The sequence below is a fragment of the Carettochelys insculpta genome, chromosome 2 (genome assembly GCF_033958435.1).
Source record: "Carettochelys insculpta isolate YL-2023 chromosome 2, ASM3395843v1, whole genome shotgun sequence".
NCBI classification, from domain to species: Eukaryota; Metazoa; Chordata; order Testudines; family Carettochelyidae; genus Carettochelys; species Carettochelys insculpta.
Genome location: NC_134138.1, coordinates 275,498,950 through 275,515,661, shown reverse-complemented (window position 1 = coordinate 275,515,661; position 16,712 = coordinate 275,498,950). Strand labels below are relative to the sequence as shown.

The following is a 16,712-nucleotide window of genomic DNA, read 5'->3' as shown; positions in this document are numbered from 1 at the left end:
ACCTGCTGAGCATTCTCATCCTCCTTTTCTTCCTCATCAGCACTGTCCCCCTTGTTATTGCCTGAGGCTGCATGAAGAGTTACTTGGGAGGTATCCACAGACACCTTTGAGACACTGGTCGAGTCCACCCCTAGAATACCATAAAGCATCTCATGAAAGTGGCATGTTTGTGACACTGACCCAGGCTGTCCATTTACCTCCTTTGTCTTCTGGTATGCCTGCCTGAGCTCCTTCACTTTCACATGGTACTGCTGGGTGTCCCTGGTGTATCCTTTTCCAGCACGCTACATGCAATTCTGGTGTAGGTTTCAGTGGTTCTTCTGCTGCTTCATAGTCTGCCTGCACATATTCCTCTCCCAACATAGTAATCAGATCCAGGATCTCCTGCACACACCATGCTGGAGCTCATTTGCAACTCTGGGCATTCACAGTCAGCCATGCTGCCATGCTCACTATTCTGGCCAAACAGGAAATTAATTTCTCACCTTCCTAGGGCTTTTCCCATGCACTTGGAGAACCACAGAGTGGAAAGTGGTGGCCAGAGTGGGGACACTGTGGAACACCTTCCAGAGTCCAAAAATAATGACTTTCACAGTACTGTGACCGTACTACCCTAAAGTTGACCATACAAAGGTTGAATTTACTGCTATGCCTCTCGTCAGGCAGGAGTACAGAAATTGACTAAAATGCTTAGTCAGCAACGCAGGCTTGGTGGCATAGTTTCATTGTTTAGAAAAATGAACCTTATATGGACTAAGTGAGATCTAAACTCAGTGTAGTTAGGCCTAAAGTTCAGAAATCCAAGGTTCAATATTACCCACCAATGACTGGGGTCTGTCAGCAATAGATGCATGACTTAGGTTTTACTAAAGGGTAGAAAGTTTATATGTTCATTAACCACCATAACATGACATGACATGACATGACCAAACAAACACACACTATGAAACTCTTAAAAATGGTCAAGAACTAAAGATGAAAGAAAAATCCAGAGTGCTCAAAAGGAATGAAGCACTGAGATATCAAGGTGTAAACTTACACTGTGGGTGCACCTACACTCGCATTCCTCTTTCAAGAGGTATGCAAACAGAATAAATAATGCAAATGAGGTGTAAATTTGCATATTTTGTGCCTAATTTGCATATTCTAATTTCAAAAGAAGAAAGACAGTGTAGATGCTGCTCTTCTGAAACTAAACCCCCATCTTCAAAAGACTCCTTCTTCCCATTAAATAAAAGGAAGGAATCTTATAAAAAGTCTGACAACACAAGCATGAAGGAGTGAAATTATAAAGGAGAACGCACAAAATTAGCTCATTCTAGCTAGACACATAAATGGTAACACAAAACATTCTATAAATATATTAGAAACAAGAGAGAGACCAAAGACAATGTAAGTCCACTGCTCAATGAAGAGGGGAAAAAAGCAACAGAAAACATGGAAATAGCCGAGGTACTTCACATTGTTTCAGTTTTCACCAAGAAGGTTGGCGGTGATTAGATGCTCACAATAGTGAATGCTGGAGAAAAGTTAAAATAGGAAAAGAACAAGTTAAATTATTTATAGACAACTTAGATGTCTTTAGGTCAACAGGGCTTGATGGAATGCATCCTAAAAATACTCAGGGAGCTGATTGAAGGAGATATCTGAGCTCTTAGATGCCATTTTTGGAAAGTCATGAAGACAGGAGAGATTCCAGAAGATTGTATATTGCCCATCTATAAAAAGGGCAATAAGGACAACCCAGGAGACTACTGACCAGATAGCTTAACCTCTGTCTCAGGAAAGATAATGGAGCAAATAATTAAGGAATCCATCCACAAACGTCTGGAAGATAACAAGGTTACATATAACAGTCAGCATGTATTTGTTAAAAATAAAGTCATGTCATATGAACCAAATAGCTTAGCTAGATAATAGCATAGACAGTATGCCTATAAAGTATTGAAGGATACTGAGCTGACAGGGAGTTACAAGTCCTTTGGAAGACAGGGTTATAATTCAAAATGATCTGGACAAACAGGAGAAATGGTCTGAGGTAAACAGGATAAAATGAAGCATGATTTTGGGATGAATTAACAGGAGTGTCGTAAGCAAGACATAAGTCATTCTTCCACTCTACTGTGCGCTTCTGAGGCCTGAATTGAAGTTGTGTGTCCAGTTCGAACACTACAATTCAGAAAAGATGGAGAAGTTGCAGAAGACCCAGAGAAGAGCAACAAAAATGATTAAAGGTCTAGAAAACATGACCTACGAGGCGTGATTGAAAAAACTGGGTTTGTTTAATTTGGAAAAGAGAAAATTAAGAGGGGATATAATAAAAGCTTTCAAGAGACCTACAAGGAAGGGGAAGAAATTATTCTCCTGAACTTCTGATGATAGGACAAGTTTAAATTGCAGTTTTGGGTGGACATTAGGAAAAAAAATCCTTACTCCCAGTGCAGCTAAGCAATGGAATAAACTGCCTATGCGGGTTGTGGAACCTCCATCACTGGAGATATTTAAGAAGAAATTAGATAAACATCTGTCAGGTATGATCTAGATGGTGCCTGGCCCTGCCATCCATGCAGAATACTGGACTTTGACCTATCAAGGTACCTTCCAGTTCTAATATTCTCTCATAGTTTAATAATCCTCAAATAGATTATTCCTATGCTCACTGAACTCTGGATGAAAAAAAAACTAAAATCCCCTTGGTAATCAATGTTGTTAACAGATCAAGTTTATTTGTTTGATTGTTGGTTTTTTTAACCACAGGTTCTGATCCAACACCCATGAGTTTCTGGATAATTTGATCTCTTACTAGGCAACCTTATCTCGAGTCTGAATGTGTTTAGTTCTTGAAGCCTATCTCCGTAAGGCTTTCTATTCAGATGCCAAATTAAGTCTTGATGTTTCCCTCTGTATGCCTTCCAACATAGACATCTGCAAAATCTGAAAAATTATTATTCATTTGGTATTCTAGATGTGGTATCAATTATCTTCTACAGCAGAATCTTCGTCCTTTCCTTTACAACCCAGTGATTCTAAACACCATTTGCTGTCCCTGCAGAATCACACAGTTCAATATTTACCAACACGAAGGCTTGTCTACACTCACCCCCAGCTTTGGAGGCGGTATGTTAATCAGGGCCACGGGGAGATTACTAATGAAGTCAGTTACTGGAAGTTACTAATTTTGAGGAGTAAAGGGACTCTGCAGTAGCGCAGGCAAACATTCGTGCCAGCACTTTGAAGTTTGAAGCATTCGAAGTTGCTGAGGGTGAAAATTAGCCTAATGCAGTATTCACTGCAGCACTTCATTAGTAATCTCCCATGGCCTTGATTACCATGCCTGCTTTGAAGTTGGGGGCAAGTGTAGACAAGCCTTTAGGGTCTTTCTAAATTCTGCTTCTAGCATGTTACTCATTCACTGCCTAATACCTCATCTCATCAAATGCTAGTCCCTAAATTTTATAAGGCAATCCTCTTTACCCACTTATCTTCTCGGATCAGTCTGCAAATCTGTATTTCCATAATATTTATGACAGATCCAATATAGACATGTGCAAGTTTAGATATATGTTCTTAGTTCTACAGATAAAAATTGAGATAAGCCACTATACAGAGCTCTGAGGGACATTACTTACTCCTTTGCTGCATTTATGAACTCCGGACCACTCCAGCGAGATTTTTTTATCCAGGTCACTTCACTACAGAATCCAAAACCCTTGTTTTACATTGTAGTTTCTTATGTGATAAATTAAGCTTAAGCTTGTACTACAAAACTTGCCAAAATGGGTTCGGTGTGCAACAGCAGGCATCTTGAAAGTCACTCTTCTCTCCACTCCAACACAAGGAGTTACAAATTGAAAAACAGTCTCAACTATGGGCACCACTTTTTAAATAACTGGTTTGTCTGATTTAAACTACGTGGTAAAGTCAAGCACTGCAAGAGGTAGGAGAACCAAGTTACTGAAAACACAGATCAGAGAGAAACTGTACACTCCGGGCAAACATATGAAGTATATGATTAACCTCAAAACAGGTACAGTTCCCTACATCACAGGTGGTTGTTGTGGTAACTATCAACTGAATATGATTTAGCTGGGAAAACTACTGTAGCAGCAGAAACTTAACATATCCTGTTGCTATGCAAATGTAACAAATAATTAAGGAAGTAAGTGAAACATTGAAAATAGGCTATGCATGTTTCTAAACACTGGTTTTCAGAATTTTCTGTAAGGTATCAGCACTGCTATTAAAAATATAACAAATTGCAAGTGCTTCACTACTTTCACTGTAACACAATTGACACGATCAATTTCACCTTTTCCCAATATAAAACCCTGCTTGTTTAAGTTTCAAATGTGATATTTTGCAGGGAAAGGGAATAGAAAAATCCATTTGATATTTTGAGTCATCTAGATGAGAACAGGTGATTCTTCTACTACAACTTTAAAAAAAAAAAAGCAAATAGCACAGGTAAGTGAACTAGATTGGGGTTCTCAAACTGTGGATCAGGACCCCAAAGCGGGCCACAAGCCCATTTTAATGCTATCATCAAGGATGGTGTTGACCATGGGGCCCATCAAGTCTGAAGCCCAAGCCCTACTGCCCAGAGCTAAAGCACAAGACTCACCACCCAGGATTAAGGTTACATGCCTCTGGCCCAAGGCAGAAGCTCTCGGCCTTCAGCTTTGCCTCTACCCCACCACCCTGACCAAGGATGACAGGGCTCAGACAGACTCCCCCTTTGCCCTCACCCCAAGAGTGTGCAGTAATTTCTGTTGTCAGAAGGTGTTCACAGCTCACTGAAGTTTGAGAACCCGTGAAATAGATTAAGTTTCACATGTGATTAGTTTTCAGTGAGGAATATGGATTCCCATCAGGATACACTTAAACTTCACAAAATACAATTAAAATGGGTTTTTACAATGCATAGTGAAAGTAATGCCGATGGAATTATGGAGTTATAAGCTGCATAACTGTCCAGTGCATGCAGTACATACTGAGTCTCAGTCAGCAACTAATAAACTAGTCAACTTTAATACCTATGAAGCTGATCAAACAGAAGTTGCACAGTTCCACTAATACAAGCACTTTTTTTTTTGCGTTTGGTTGAGCCTAATTAAAAACAACGTATTTTTAAAGCCACATTAAGTTTATGTACACAACCATATAAAACTCAGGAAGTTACACAAATTTCTCATTGCACTGTTAATTCATTCCTATTGCAGAGGCAGCACTTTACTATAAGTATATGGTCACATATATAGATAGATATACACACATACTTATGTATGTCCATACATATGCATAGTAGAACCCTGATTATCTGATCTAAATGGGACTGAAAGATGGTTGGATAATGGGAAGTGTTGGATAATATGGAAGTCAGCTGCCAGGGGCTGGCTGCTGGTGGAGTGGATCCGGCTGCCTGGCCTGGGATGCTGCTCGATTATCTGGAAAATTTGATTATTCCGCTACCCCATGTCAGATAAAACAATGTTGGATAATCAGGGTTCTCTTGTACCTAAGGTAACTTAAGAGTTCTGCCTTTTATACCTTTGAGGTTTACTTGTATCTGACCTGTTAGACGTGTTAACCTAGAACGTATTTAATATTAAAGAATTAAAATACAATGGTAGTTACATTTGTCCTCAGTGGGACAGGACTTCACATGATAACTCCACAACTTATGTCAGGCTTTACACATTTCTAGCATTCTATGTTTGAAGCTTTAGCAATAGAGAAACCACTGAGGTTTCTTTAAGGGTTCACAGGTTAATAATGTTAGTGAACTGAAAGGCTTTTCACTTATTTAAAGATTTTAGTATCTGTCGCATAGGCAGTGTCTACACTAGCCAAAAACTTTGAAATTGCCATGCAAATGGCCAGTTCAAAGTTTACTAATGAAGCACTGAAATACATATTCAGCACCTCATTAGCACGTGGGCGGCCGCGGCACTTCAAAATTGACACAGCTTGCTGCTGCGCGGCTCGTCCAGACGGGCTCCTTTTCGAAAGGCCCCTGGCTACTTCAAAGTCTCCTTATTCCCATATGCTCATAGGAATAAGGGGACTTCGAAATTGATGCAGCTCGCTGCCGCACGGCTCATCCAGATGGGGCTCCTTTTCGAAAGGACCCCAGCTACTTCGAAGTGCCGCGGCCGCCCGCATGCTAATGAGGCGCTGAATATGTATTTCAGCACTTCACTAGTAAACTTTGAAATGGCCATTTGCATGGACATTTCAAAGTTTTTGGCTAGTGTAGATGCAGCCATAATGGCATGCCCAAGTAATCAAAGGCCTGAAAACCTTGTGCATGCTATAATACCTAGCAACAGTTAAAGTATGCTACCTACCTGAACTCCTGCTTTTGTCATTTTTCATTTATCCATAACATTTACGGAAGTTAAAAAGAAGAAAGCTTTACTGACTGTCACGCCGTACAGCATGGAGCAGTTATAGTGTCAATGCAAACACACAAGTCACTGCAAACATTATTCAGTGTTCAAATTAACTATTCTGAAGTGTTCCAAAGCTGCTAAGTTTGGAGGACATCCATTTTAAAAATATATAAAATTGAACTAATTACGCAAGTACTCTCTGGATGCCACTTGTTTCTTCTGTTCCTCTTTGCATAACTAGCCCATGATCTGATGAAGTAGGTCTGTCCCACAAAAGCTCATCACCAAATAAGTCACTTTGTCAGTCTTTAAAGTGCTACATTTCTGTTGCTTTGTTTTGCTGGAGTACAGACTAACATGGCTACCTCTCTGTTACTATCCTATTTCAGAGGGGCACAACCAGCCTAAATCATTTCTTTCTGTTGCCACCACACACTGAGAATTACACTACTGCATTATATGAAAAACTACTTAGCTATTCTTGGGGGGGGTGGGGGTTGTTTTGTTTTGTTTTTGTTTTTTTTACTTTGTGCATTTGACAGCATTGTGTGTACAAGGTTTTTCTTTCTGTAAGAATCTTTCACACAAGAACTGGGAAAAAAAGGTGGAAAAATAAAAGGGGAAAATTGTAAAACTACAGAAGCTGGCAAAGGAACCCAGTGGTACTTGAATTATTTGAAACTCAGTGTAATGTGACAGAGAGATAGCCATGTTAGCCTGTATTCTATCAAAACAAAAAAGCAGTCATGTAGCACTTTAAAGACTAACAAAATAATTTACTAGGTGATGAGCTTTCACAGGACAGACCCACTTTTCAGATCATAGCCATACCAGAACAGACTCAATATATAAAGCACAGAGGTCCAAAAATAACTATTTTATATAAAATTATACAGTACCATTTTACACAGCACATGCTTATAACTATTTTTGGACCTCTGTGCTTTATATATTGAGTCTGTTCCGGTAAGGGTATGATCTGAAGAAGTGGGTCTATCCCACGAAAGCTCATCACCTAATAAATTATTTTGTTAGTCTTTAAAGTGCTACATGACTGTGTTTTTGTTCTTTTCAGTGTAACGTATACTCTTTCAAATTGACCGTGTCCCTTTCAGGTATGCTGAACACTGGCAGCTTTCACCATCTTCAGCTAGAATTTGGTGTTTGTTGAAAGTTAGGCCACTTCTTAATGTGCTTAAATAGAAAGAGGGGTGCCTTACTTTAGGGGCCCAATTGGACTATATGAAGCATGGGCAGGGTAGAACTGCAATGGTTCTTGAGGTGATGGAAGAGACACACAAGGGGAGATGACCAAGGTGGATGCTATATAAAAAACAAGGAAACAGGGCAGAGTAAGAAATCCACCACCATCTCCCACAGAACAACAAAAGTGAGGTAATAAGAAGGGTCAAAGTTTCGCACCCAAGAACTTAAATATGGAAGAGAATTTTTAATGGGGGAATGAAAAATCCAGCTCTAATTGATAAAGAGGAGTTTCCCCCGCAACCTCCAAACAAAAGAAACTTAACTACTAGAGAACCCAAAGTTGGAGAAAAGACAAGTTAAGTCAGAGCATAACCGTATATAAGTTATGCAGTACCATTTTAGACAGCACAAGCTTATATAACTTTTGTAAAATCCAGAACAGGGTTTCCAGATACAGAACTATAACTTCTGTAGAATTTAAGGTATACAGAACGTTTCCATAAACCACACTTCTAGTTGGGATGTTACTCTACAACTACCACATGAAAAGTCTGCAGATAGTTAATGAAGCCTTCAAGTAACTCAACCTGCTTATGGGACCAAATCAGTAAGGTATTTTTCCACAAGAAAGTACCATGCAGGATTCTATATTACCTCAAAATACGTTCAAGCTGGGTGGGATAATTATATCCCATTTAAAGCATGGAGCTGATCGTGCAAACCTTTACAATTGGCACCAACTCTACTGCTGGTTCCACTGAAGCAAGCACTACACCAGGTAGTAATAACTGAAGGGTCAGGCCTTATGTGAGTATTGTCATCCAACCCCCCAAAGACACAGGTGTTATTTTTTAAACTTGGCTGCCTAGAGCCAAAGCATCTAAAATCCAAATTCAGGGATCAAAACAGAGGTGGCCTGATTTTCAGGTATGCTGAGCATGGGCAGCTTTCACCACCTTCAGCTAGAATTTGAGATTTGGTGAAAGTCAGGTTGCTTCTTAATGTCCTTAAATACAGAGAGATGCCTAACTTTCGGTGTCGAATTTGAAAGTTTTGGCTGTAAGTATTTACATTAAAACTGGGAACAAAATGTATTGGATTCAACGGATTCCTCATTAATCCCTGAGCTGGTATGATCAGTCATCCCAATGCAGCCCAAACATCAACTACAGTGTACATTTCAAGAGCACTGCACTGAATTTACAACAAGCATTCAAGGCACAAAGGGGGGAGACTCAAGGTTACTACTGCTTTGTATACCTTCCTGGAGAAGGTATACAAAAAAAAAAAAAAAATCATGAGAACAGGAAAGATGTACCGAAGCAGTCTTGCCTAATAAAATTTGTTCCTGCAGGAATTTATGTTTTGAAGAATAGTTGCCCTAAAATTACAGGCTGCCTATACACAAATTCTTGAAATCAAAAACAATGGGTACATTGAGCACTGTAACAGAAATACCACACAGACTTGAGAATGCACTGCACCTCAGATGCTTTCATTGCCTAAGACTGACTTGCCTAGTAGGAAAAAAAAAAAAAAATATATACGACTTAAAACTGTACACAGCACCCCAATTATAAGTGGTGTAAGAAACCAAGGGTATTGACAGCTTTCTGCTTAGTTTTCACTTGTTTATTCAATAGAGATGTTTTAATAGAAAGATTTATAACAAACTTGCACCTGCAAACTACAGATTATCTGTTTTATGGATATTAGTCTCAAAATCTGTGTCACATAATTATGTCTTTAAACAAAAAAAAAAAAAAAGAAAAAAAGACACCCAGCACTTTCTTAGAGAGGCAAGTAACAGTGCAGTAATACCAAGAATGCACTTAAAAATTCACATGCCACAATAGTCAAGTTTCCTCCTTCAATTTCATGCCCTGAGAGACCATTAGTCTTTCTAATAAGGAAGAGTGACCAAGGAGAGAGGCAGCTGTAAAATAAGACTTTTTCAGCTGCATTAGTGTCTCCCTGATGCATTATAACAATATAATTGAGGGAACTACCTTTCTGATTTAACTATATCCAACTACAATGTGTTTGCCAGGAGCTTCTACCTTGTGTTCAGGGTACTAAGCTACTGATAATTTTCCCCTGGGGAAAAGAAAATAGAATCCAGATGCCAACAAGAAAAAAGTAATCAAATCCCCAAGTGACACTACCTTTGAACAGTACTAAATTGCCCAGGAGTCTGTATAATAGCAACAAGTATTGAAAAACAATATAGCCATGACAACTACTATAAAGCTCAAAATTTCAGACTAAGAAGTTATTTAAAATATTTTTAAAAATGGAAAAGTAATTTTAAATATGACTATTTTAGGTTCTGATCCTGAAGGGTGCTGGTTTTTAAACTGTAGGGCATGACCTCCCTGGATGGTAGACTGCAATTATCAAAGGAGTGTAAGGACATGACTGGTTATAAATTAACAGTTACCCGGCACACCAGAACTGTGCTGCCATTCTACTGTGGGCCAGATTTTCAGGAACCACAACCCCTCCCAAGAAAACACACTTTCTCTGCTCTCTTTTCACTCACCAGCTCAGCCCTTGTGGCTGCACTCAGAATCAACATGATCGTTGACCATACATGTCCGGGCCCCACAACAAAGAAGGCTTACACCTGGCAAGTGCAGACATGGGTACAAAGGGAATGGACCACTGTGCACGTGCTGCCACTCTGGGCACCTCGGATTCAAGCAGGGTGCATAAGCCTCTTTCCTGTATGTGTTGGTCATCTGTGGATTCCCTCCATGGGCTCCAAACTCTGCACCATCCAGATTCCCCTGTGTCAAGGGGGGGGACTGTGTGGAACATGAATCTCTAAAGAGGGTGTGGGGGGGTGCAGAAAAAAAAAAAATAAGTTTAGCAACTTGTGTTGTAGGATGATCCATACCGGCAGACCTTTATGCCTGGATGAGAAGTGTCTCCTATCTAGGTTAGGGGCCTAACCAGGAAAAATGAAGACATAGCCATGCTATAACCTATAGCAGAATGCAAAATAAGAAACGTATATAAATTTCAGCTTTATATTATTGGAATTTGTTGTTAACTCTCATAACCTTTTTGTTGCAGCCAATTCTTGGGAAGTGATTATTTCCAGAAATACCGGTAATTTACAAAGATCTAAAGTGAACTACAAAATTCTTACTTGAATTTGTCTCACATTAAGCAAATATTTAGTGTCACAGAAGTGTTAGCCAGTGAACTGAACATGCAAAACCACCTTAAATATTCCAGATAAAAGCCAATTTTCACACATACATAATCTGAAGTGAAAAAATAAACTGCACTTCTCTAAGAAATCAGTTTGTCCAGCATTTAAAAATGTACCACCAGCGGCACTCTAGACTCACTAGTAACAACACATACAGATTACATTTCCTCCCACTTTAGTTATTTTTGAGTTTGAACTTAGTTAGGTTAATCTCTCATGCATCATTGTCAAATCAAAATCAGTACTATGTGAATCTACCAGAGAAAGCCAGAAAGACTTACAATAAATATGACATTGAATCCAGACAGAAAAATTAAGAAAGACTGTCTGCAGGACAGTTATCCAGATATACTTAAAGTTCTATTTCGCACAAAGGCAACAAAAACTGGGTTTTCTATACTGTGAATTTCACAAAAAATTGGAAATATTATTGAGTGTTCATGTAAGTATTTAATGTCCTCTTGAGTCAACATCACCACTTTAAAACCAAGTTCAATATCTTAAACCTTACAAATATAACATCTAACCATGTGATTAAATGGCTCCCTTCAGTCTAATATAGCTGATGCAAAACCCACCCAGCAATAGTCTCACTAAGAAAAACAACTGAACTAGGTTCAAACCTATTGATTTATTGGTCTCCAGTTAAGTGTTCAAGTCAGCTAGCCATTACCATCACACTCCCACATACCCCTGCTTAGGTACACATTTCAGCCACTGGAAGTTACACATCCTGATTTTGCAAAATGTATATCCTCTTCCTTTTCACAGCAACTAACCCCATATAGTATAAAAAAATCCAAGACTGTTCAGACAGGTCATTAACTGCACTAGCTACAGGAAAAAGTAACAAGTATTTCATTTAATCTCGCAGTCAAAAGGTGATAAACTGAAATTCTGAAGCAACAGTGTTAGAAATCTATCAGGGACAAGTGTGCAGGCAGTTTGTACCCTGCAGAGGGTATCATATTTGAAGGAAGCCATCTTCTACAGCAGTATAAAATATCCTGCAGCTATTATGGTTTGTTTTTAACCTGTGTCCTCAAATGTGACAGCCAGCTGTGCTTTGCAAATACTCATCTGGCTACTGGAACATGTTATGCTCTGCATTTTTTAAAAGTGACATTTGGGAAAGGGGAAGGAGGAGATTACTAAAGAAAGTATTCCTGCCTTTAAAGATGTTGTGACTCAGTCTATGCAGACTGAAGGATGCCTACTACTACTACTACTACTACTGTAAAAGTCTATGCACCTTTTGCTTATTTTAAAACTGTAGCGATCAGGAATGCCAAAAAGTACACCAATCATTAGAATTATCTGTTATGAATAAGCACATATACATACACCTATTCATCATTTGAGAGAAAAAAAATAAGAGACTCTTTGACCTAGTTTTAGTAAAACAGAACCTGAATTCCAACTGAAATCCTTGGCATTTAGCTAATTTTAGAAGCATCAGAAGCAAGCATCACTCAGCAAAGCCTCATTTTAGGTGACACATAAGTCCCATCTGCTCTCCTTGAATACTGGAGATCTTAAAGCATTTTGTTTAAAACATTTGCACCGTTATCCAAATGTCCCGTTTTACCCTTCGCGCCCATCCAGCTATTGCACTGGGAGGGTGCTCCATGCCAGATGTCTGCCTCCTTCCATCCCAGAGGTGATGGCATTTCAGTGATGCTGCATGTATAAAGTTTATGAAGCACTCTGGGATCCTTCAGGATTCAAAGTATGCTATAAAACACAAATATTATCATCAAGACCAGTTGTGAACTGTTAGACTGTTGAGGAATAAGAGGAAAAACACTATTAGCTACAGAACCACCTTCTCCAAGAGGCAATGAAATCAGCAACCGTGACTTGCCGATTGTTGTGAGTGTATGTTTTGGTGAAAGTCCCTGGCAGAGAGAAAACAAACATACATCAGCCATTAGACTGTCCCCTCCCTCAGGCTTGTATCTCATTGACCAAATTTCCCATCAGCTAGAAAATGGGACAGGGGCACAACATGGCTTTTTTAACCTCATGGTTTCCCTGGGAATGCCATATTCATCTACTTGGACAGAGCCCGAGTCCCATCTGGTAAGGAAACTGGGCATGATTTAGAAGGCAGCAAACGGACAGGAGCCTTTTAATCATCCGTGCAAAACATGCGTAGAGAAAGAGCCTCCTTGGGAGAGCTGGAAGTGGCAGAGAGAATGAACACCCATACCTCCCAGCATATGCTGCAGTAAGTGGGAAGGTGGGTGACTCTCCCCCACCACAAACTGGCCCCTGGGGGTGGCAGCAATTCCCCACATACACACACTCAGCAGCTGACAAAGAGTGAGCCTCCTGACCTCTCCAACAACCCCTGGGGATGGCAGTGACACCCCTACACACAGACAGAACCCTGGAGCAGGGGGACAGAGTGATTCCCCCATATGGACCCTGGGGGGGATGACAAGCAGAACGATCCCCATTCACACCCTGGGGGGAGAAGAGTGACAAGCAGAGCAATCCCCCCCACACACACACACACAGGAGTTGGCAGGCTTAGGTACCCCCACACACATACAGACTCCTGGGGGGTGGCAGGCAGAGTGGGGGAGCAATCCCCCTCCCCCCACATGCATACAGACCCCCGGGGGGGCAGCAGGCAGTGACCCCCCCATAGGCATACAGACCTGTGGGGGGGGGTGCAGGCAGAGTGTCCCCCCACACGCATACAGACCTTGGGCGCAGCAGGCGGGGGGGGGGAGCGATCCCCCCCCCCCACACACACACACCTGAGGGAGGTGGCAGGCGTAGGTACCCCCACACCCATACAGACCCCGGGGGCGGCGGGCAGAGGGACCCCCCGGCCCTACACACTCGGGGCTGAGCCGCCCTGCCCCCTCCTCACAGACACACGGAGGCGGGAGGGGGCAGAGCCCGCCCCGGGCTCCTCCCCGCCCTAGCCGCCGCTTCCCCGCGCCGGGCGCTCACTCGAGGCCGGGGACGCGCGGCCTAGCCCGCCCTGCCTCCCGCCGGCTCCAGCAGGCCCACGAGCCCCCGCGCGCACCTGCCCGCCGCCGCCTCGGGCGTCGTTCCCGCGCCGGGCCCCTCCGCGGGAACCATTTTGCCTCCCTCCAGCCCGGGGCCGCCCCAAGGCCCCCCACCCCCGGCAGGCCGGGCCCACGGACAGACCCTGTTCTGGGAGGTGGCCCGGGGGCGGGGGGCAGAGGGGGTGGCGGGGGCGGCCCCCCCCCTTGCACGGGGCGGGGAAATTCAATACTCACTCAGGGGTGGGATGTTCCGGATCATAGAAGTCCCCCATCTTCGGCCTCCCCCTCTTCATCGGCAGCCGCGCGGGTCAGCAGCGCCGCCCCCGCCCCGCATAGAGAGCCGGGGAGGGGGGGGTGTCAGCCGGGCCCCCACGCCCCAGGCACCCAACGACCGCCGGCGGGTGGGGTTTGGGGGGGCCGCGGCTCTCTCCTGCCCCGGCCGCCTCCTTCACATCCTCCCCGGGGGGGCGGGGAGGCCGCAACAGGCCCCGGAGGCGATGAGTGTCGGGGGCCGGCTCGGGGCTGCTTCTCCTCCGGCCAGCCGCTCCCAGCCCATGCACCGCTGCCCGCGCCGCCTAGGACCCCGCCGCCGCCCGGGCCAGGGGGCTCCCTTCCATCCCGCGGGGCAGCGCGGGCGGGCGCCCACGTCTAACGAGCGATAATCCTCTCCCTCCAAAAGCGCTCGGGGCCGCGTCCTCCCCGGCGAGCCAGGCCCCACCCCAGGAAGGGAGCCCCCCGCTGCCGCCCCAGCAGATAATCCGGCCAGGCGAGCAAACCCGGGGGGCGACCGCTGCAGCCGGCGGCAAGCGCCTTCCCGCGGGCACTGTAAATCCTCAAGTTCCGAGGGGGGACGAGCGAGCCCGTCGGCCCTGCCGCGGATCCGGGTGCTGCTCCGCTTCGCTTCTCTTCTCGGGGTCGGAGAGAGGGTCCACAGCCCCCGAGGATGTAGCGCTGGGAGTTGAAAGCGGAGTGTGTCTTTACTCGGTCTCCCCTCCCTCTCACTCTGTATTTTTCCTCTTTAGCGGTGGCCGAGCGCAAACGCTTCTTCCTCGCTCCCTCCTCCTCCTGCCCTGAAACACAAACGGAAACTGTAACTCATCTACTTCCTACTAAGAGAGAGTCACAGAAAATAGAGAGAGCGACAGAAACAGCGACAAGGCCCCAAAGCAAAAGCTAGCAACTGCCATACATAAACTGCTGCTCCTTCTCTGCGAGGTAGGAGCAGCGATTTCATGGAGCGGACACCAACATGGAGCAGGAGATATTTCTGGTTTGGTGGCTTGGGGCTTCCAGTGAAGATTAATTATTTTCTATTCACATAGGTAGTTGTTTGCAGCCTTGAGAAAAGTGGTAATTATGTGAGTTGCCCTCTTACCCCCACAGCCCCCGTCCCATGGATGTACACATTCAGTAAGTTCCCCAGGCCAAGGTCTGTATTTTTGTCTTCTAAAGAATTTGCATGAACATTTACTAAACCATTTACACACACTTACCTCCCTCCCCAGCTTTGATACTTTTACAGCACTTGGTTTCCCTCCTATCCAGTAGCCATTGTGCAGCTTGCCCTCACCGCAGGGGAAGGTGCATTTTACAGATATGATACTATAAGTCACTCCTGCAGGTGGACTTACTAATCAGCAGTCATGGTAGTCTTCCCAGACAGAGTCAGTGGCACCAAAGGAGATACTTTCAGGTTAAAAAAAAAAATATCAAGTAGTGGTGTAGCCATATTGATCCCAGGCTATTGGAGTCCCACAAAAGCTCACCTAATAAGTTATTTTGCTAGGTCTTTAAAGTGCTACTTGACTGCTTTTTGTTTTGATAGTGTATACACTAGCATGGCTCCCTCTCTGTTACTGTTCAAGGTGGGGAAGGTAATATTTATTGAGTCCGCTTGTGCTGGTGAGAGAGACATAGTAGGCATCCTCCAGTCTGCACAGACTATGGATCGCGCCCTTTAAAGTTTCAATTTAAGACTTCATTTACAGCGTCTATTGTGACTATAAAGACCCACACGAGAGTGACAGTCCTTGCTGCATCTCTTGCAGATGTAGTGGGTGTCTGGCAAGTCCTTATTGTGCTTTCTGTGTGCTCGCTTCTCCTCTGCTAGCTGTCCGATCTTCAACTCGCCCTTCTGAAGGCCCTTGTGTAACCCCTGCCTCCATCTGCCGCGGTCATCTGCTAGTTCTTCCCAGTTGTCCAGCTCGATGTCTACCTCTCTGAGGTCTCTCTTGCAGACATCTTTGTAACGCAACTGGGGGCGTCCGGGGGGGTCTTTTGCCAGAGGCTAGCTCACCATACAGGATGTCTTTTGGAATCCTTCCATCATTCATCCTGTGGACGTGGCCAAGCCAGTGGAGCCGACGCTGCCTGAGGAGGGTGTGCATGGTTGGGATTCCAGCTTGCTCGAGGACGGCTGTGTTGGAATATCATGGAAGGACAGAATTACCAAGGATGCGCCTGAGGCAGCACAAGTGGAAGACGTTCAGCCTCTTTTCCTGGCGGGCATCCAGGGTCCCAGTCTCGCTGCCATAAAGGAGGGTGCTGAGGATGCAGGCTCTGTAGACTTGCATTTTGGTGTGAGTGTACAGCTTGTTGTTATTCCACACTGTCTTGCTGAGTCTAGACAGAGTTGTGGCCGCTTTTCCGATCCTCCTATTTAGCTCAGTGTCCAAGGACAGGGTGTCAGCGATGGTGGACCCGAGGTAAACGAACTCGTGGAGCTTTCAGATTTCTGTTACAGCTTGAGAGCTTGGCCCATCAAACCCCCCCCCCCACCTTGTTTCTCTAATATTTTTATCAAGGACATTTCTTTACTTATGTTAGCATCTTAATAAAGATATTTAGTACTTAACACATCACATTCAG

At 43.8% G+C, this 16,712-nt stretch overlaps 1 protein-coding gene across 3 annotated transcripts in view; it reads right to left on the bottom strand.

Moving 5' to 3' along the window:
* SETD2 (SET domain containing 2, histone lysine methyltransferase) overlaps positions 1–14,883 on the bottom strand; it is a 169,561-nt gene extending 154,678 nt beyond the window's left edge. For all 3 annotated transcript variants that reach the window (XR_012644108.1, XM_074985253.1, XM_074985254.1), the window contains exon 1: positions 14,079–14,883. Coding sequence is in view for 2 of the 3 variants with exons in the window: in XM_074985253.1 (XP_074841354.1) it covers positions 14,079–14,137 (59 nt within the window). In the remaining variant the exon portion in view is untranslated. The remainder of the gene's footprint in view (positions 1–14,078) is intronic.
* Between the last annotated feature and the right edge of the window lie 1,829 nt (positions 14,884–16,712).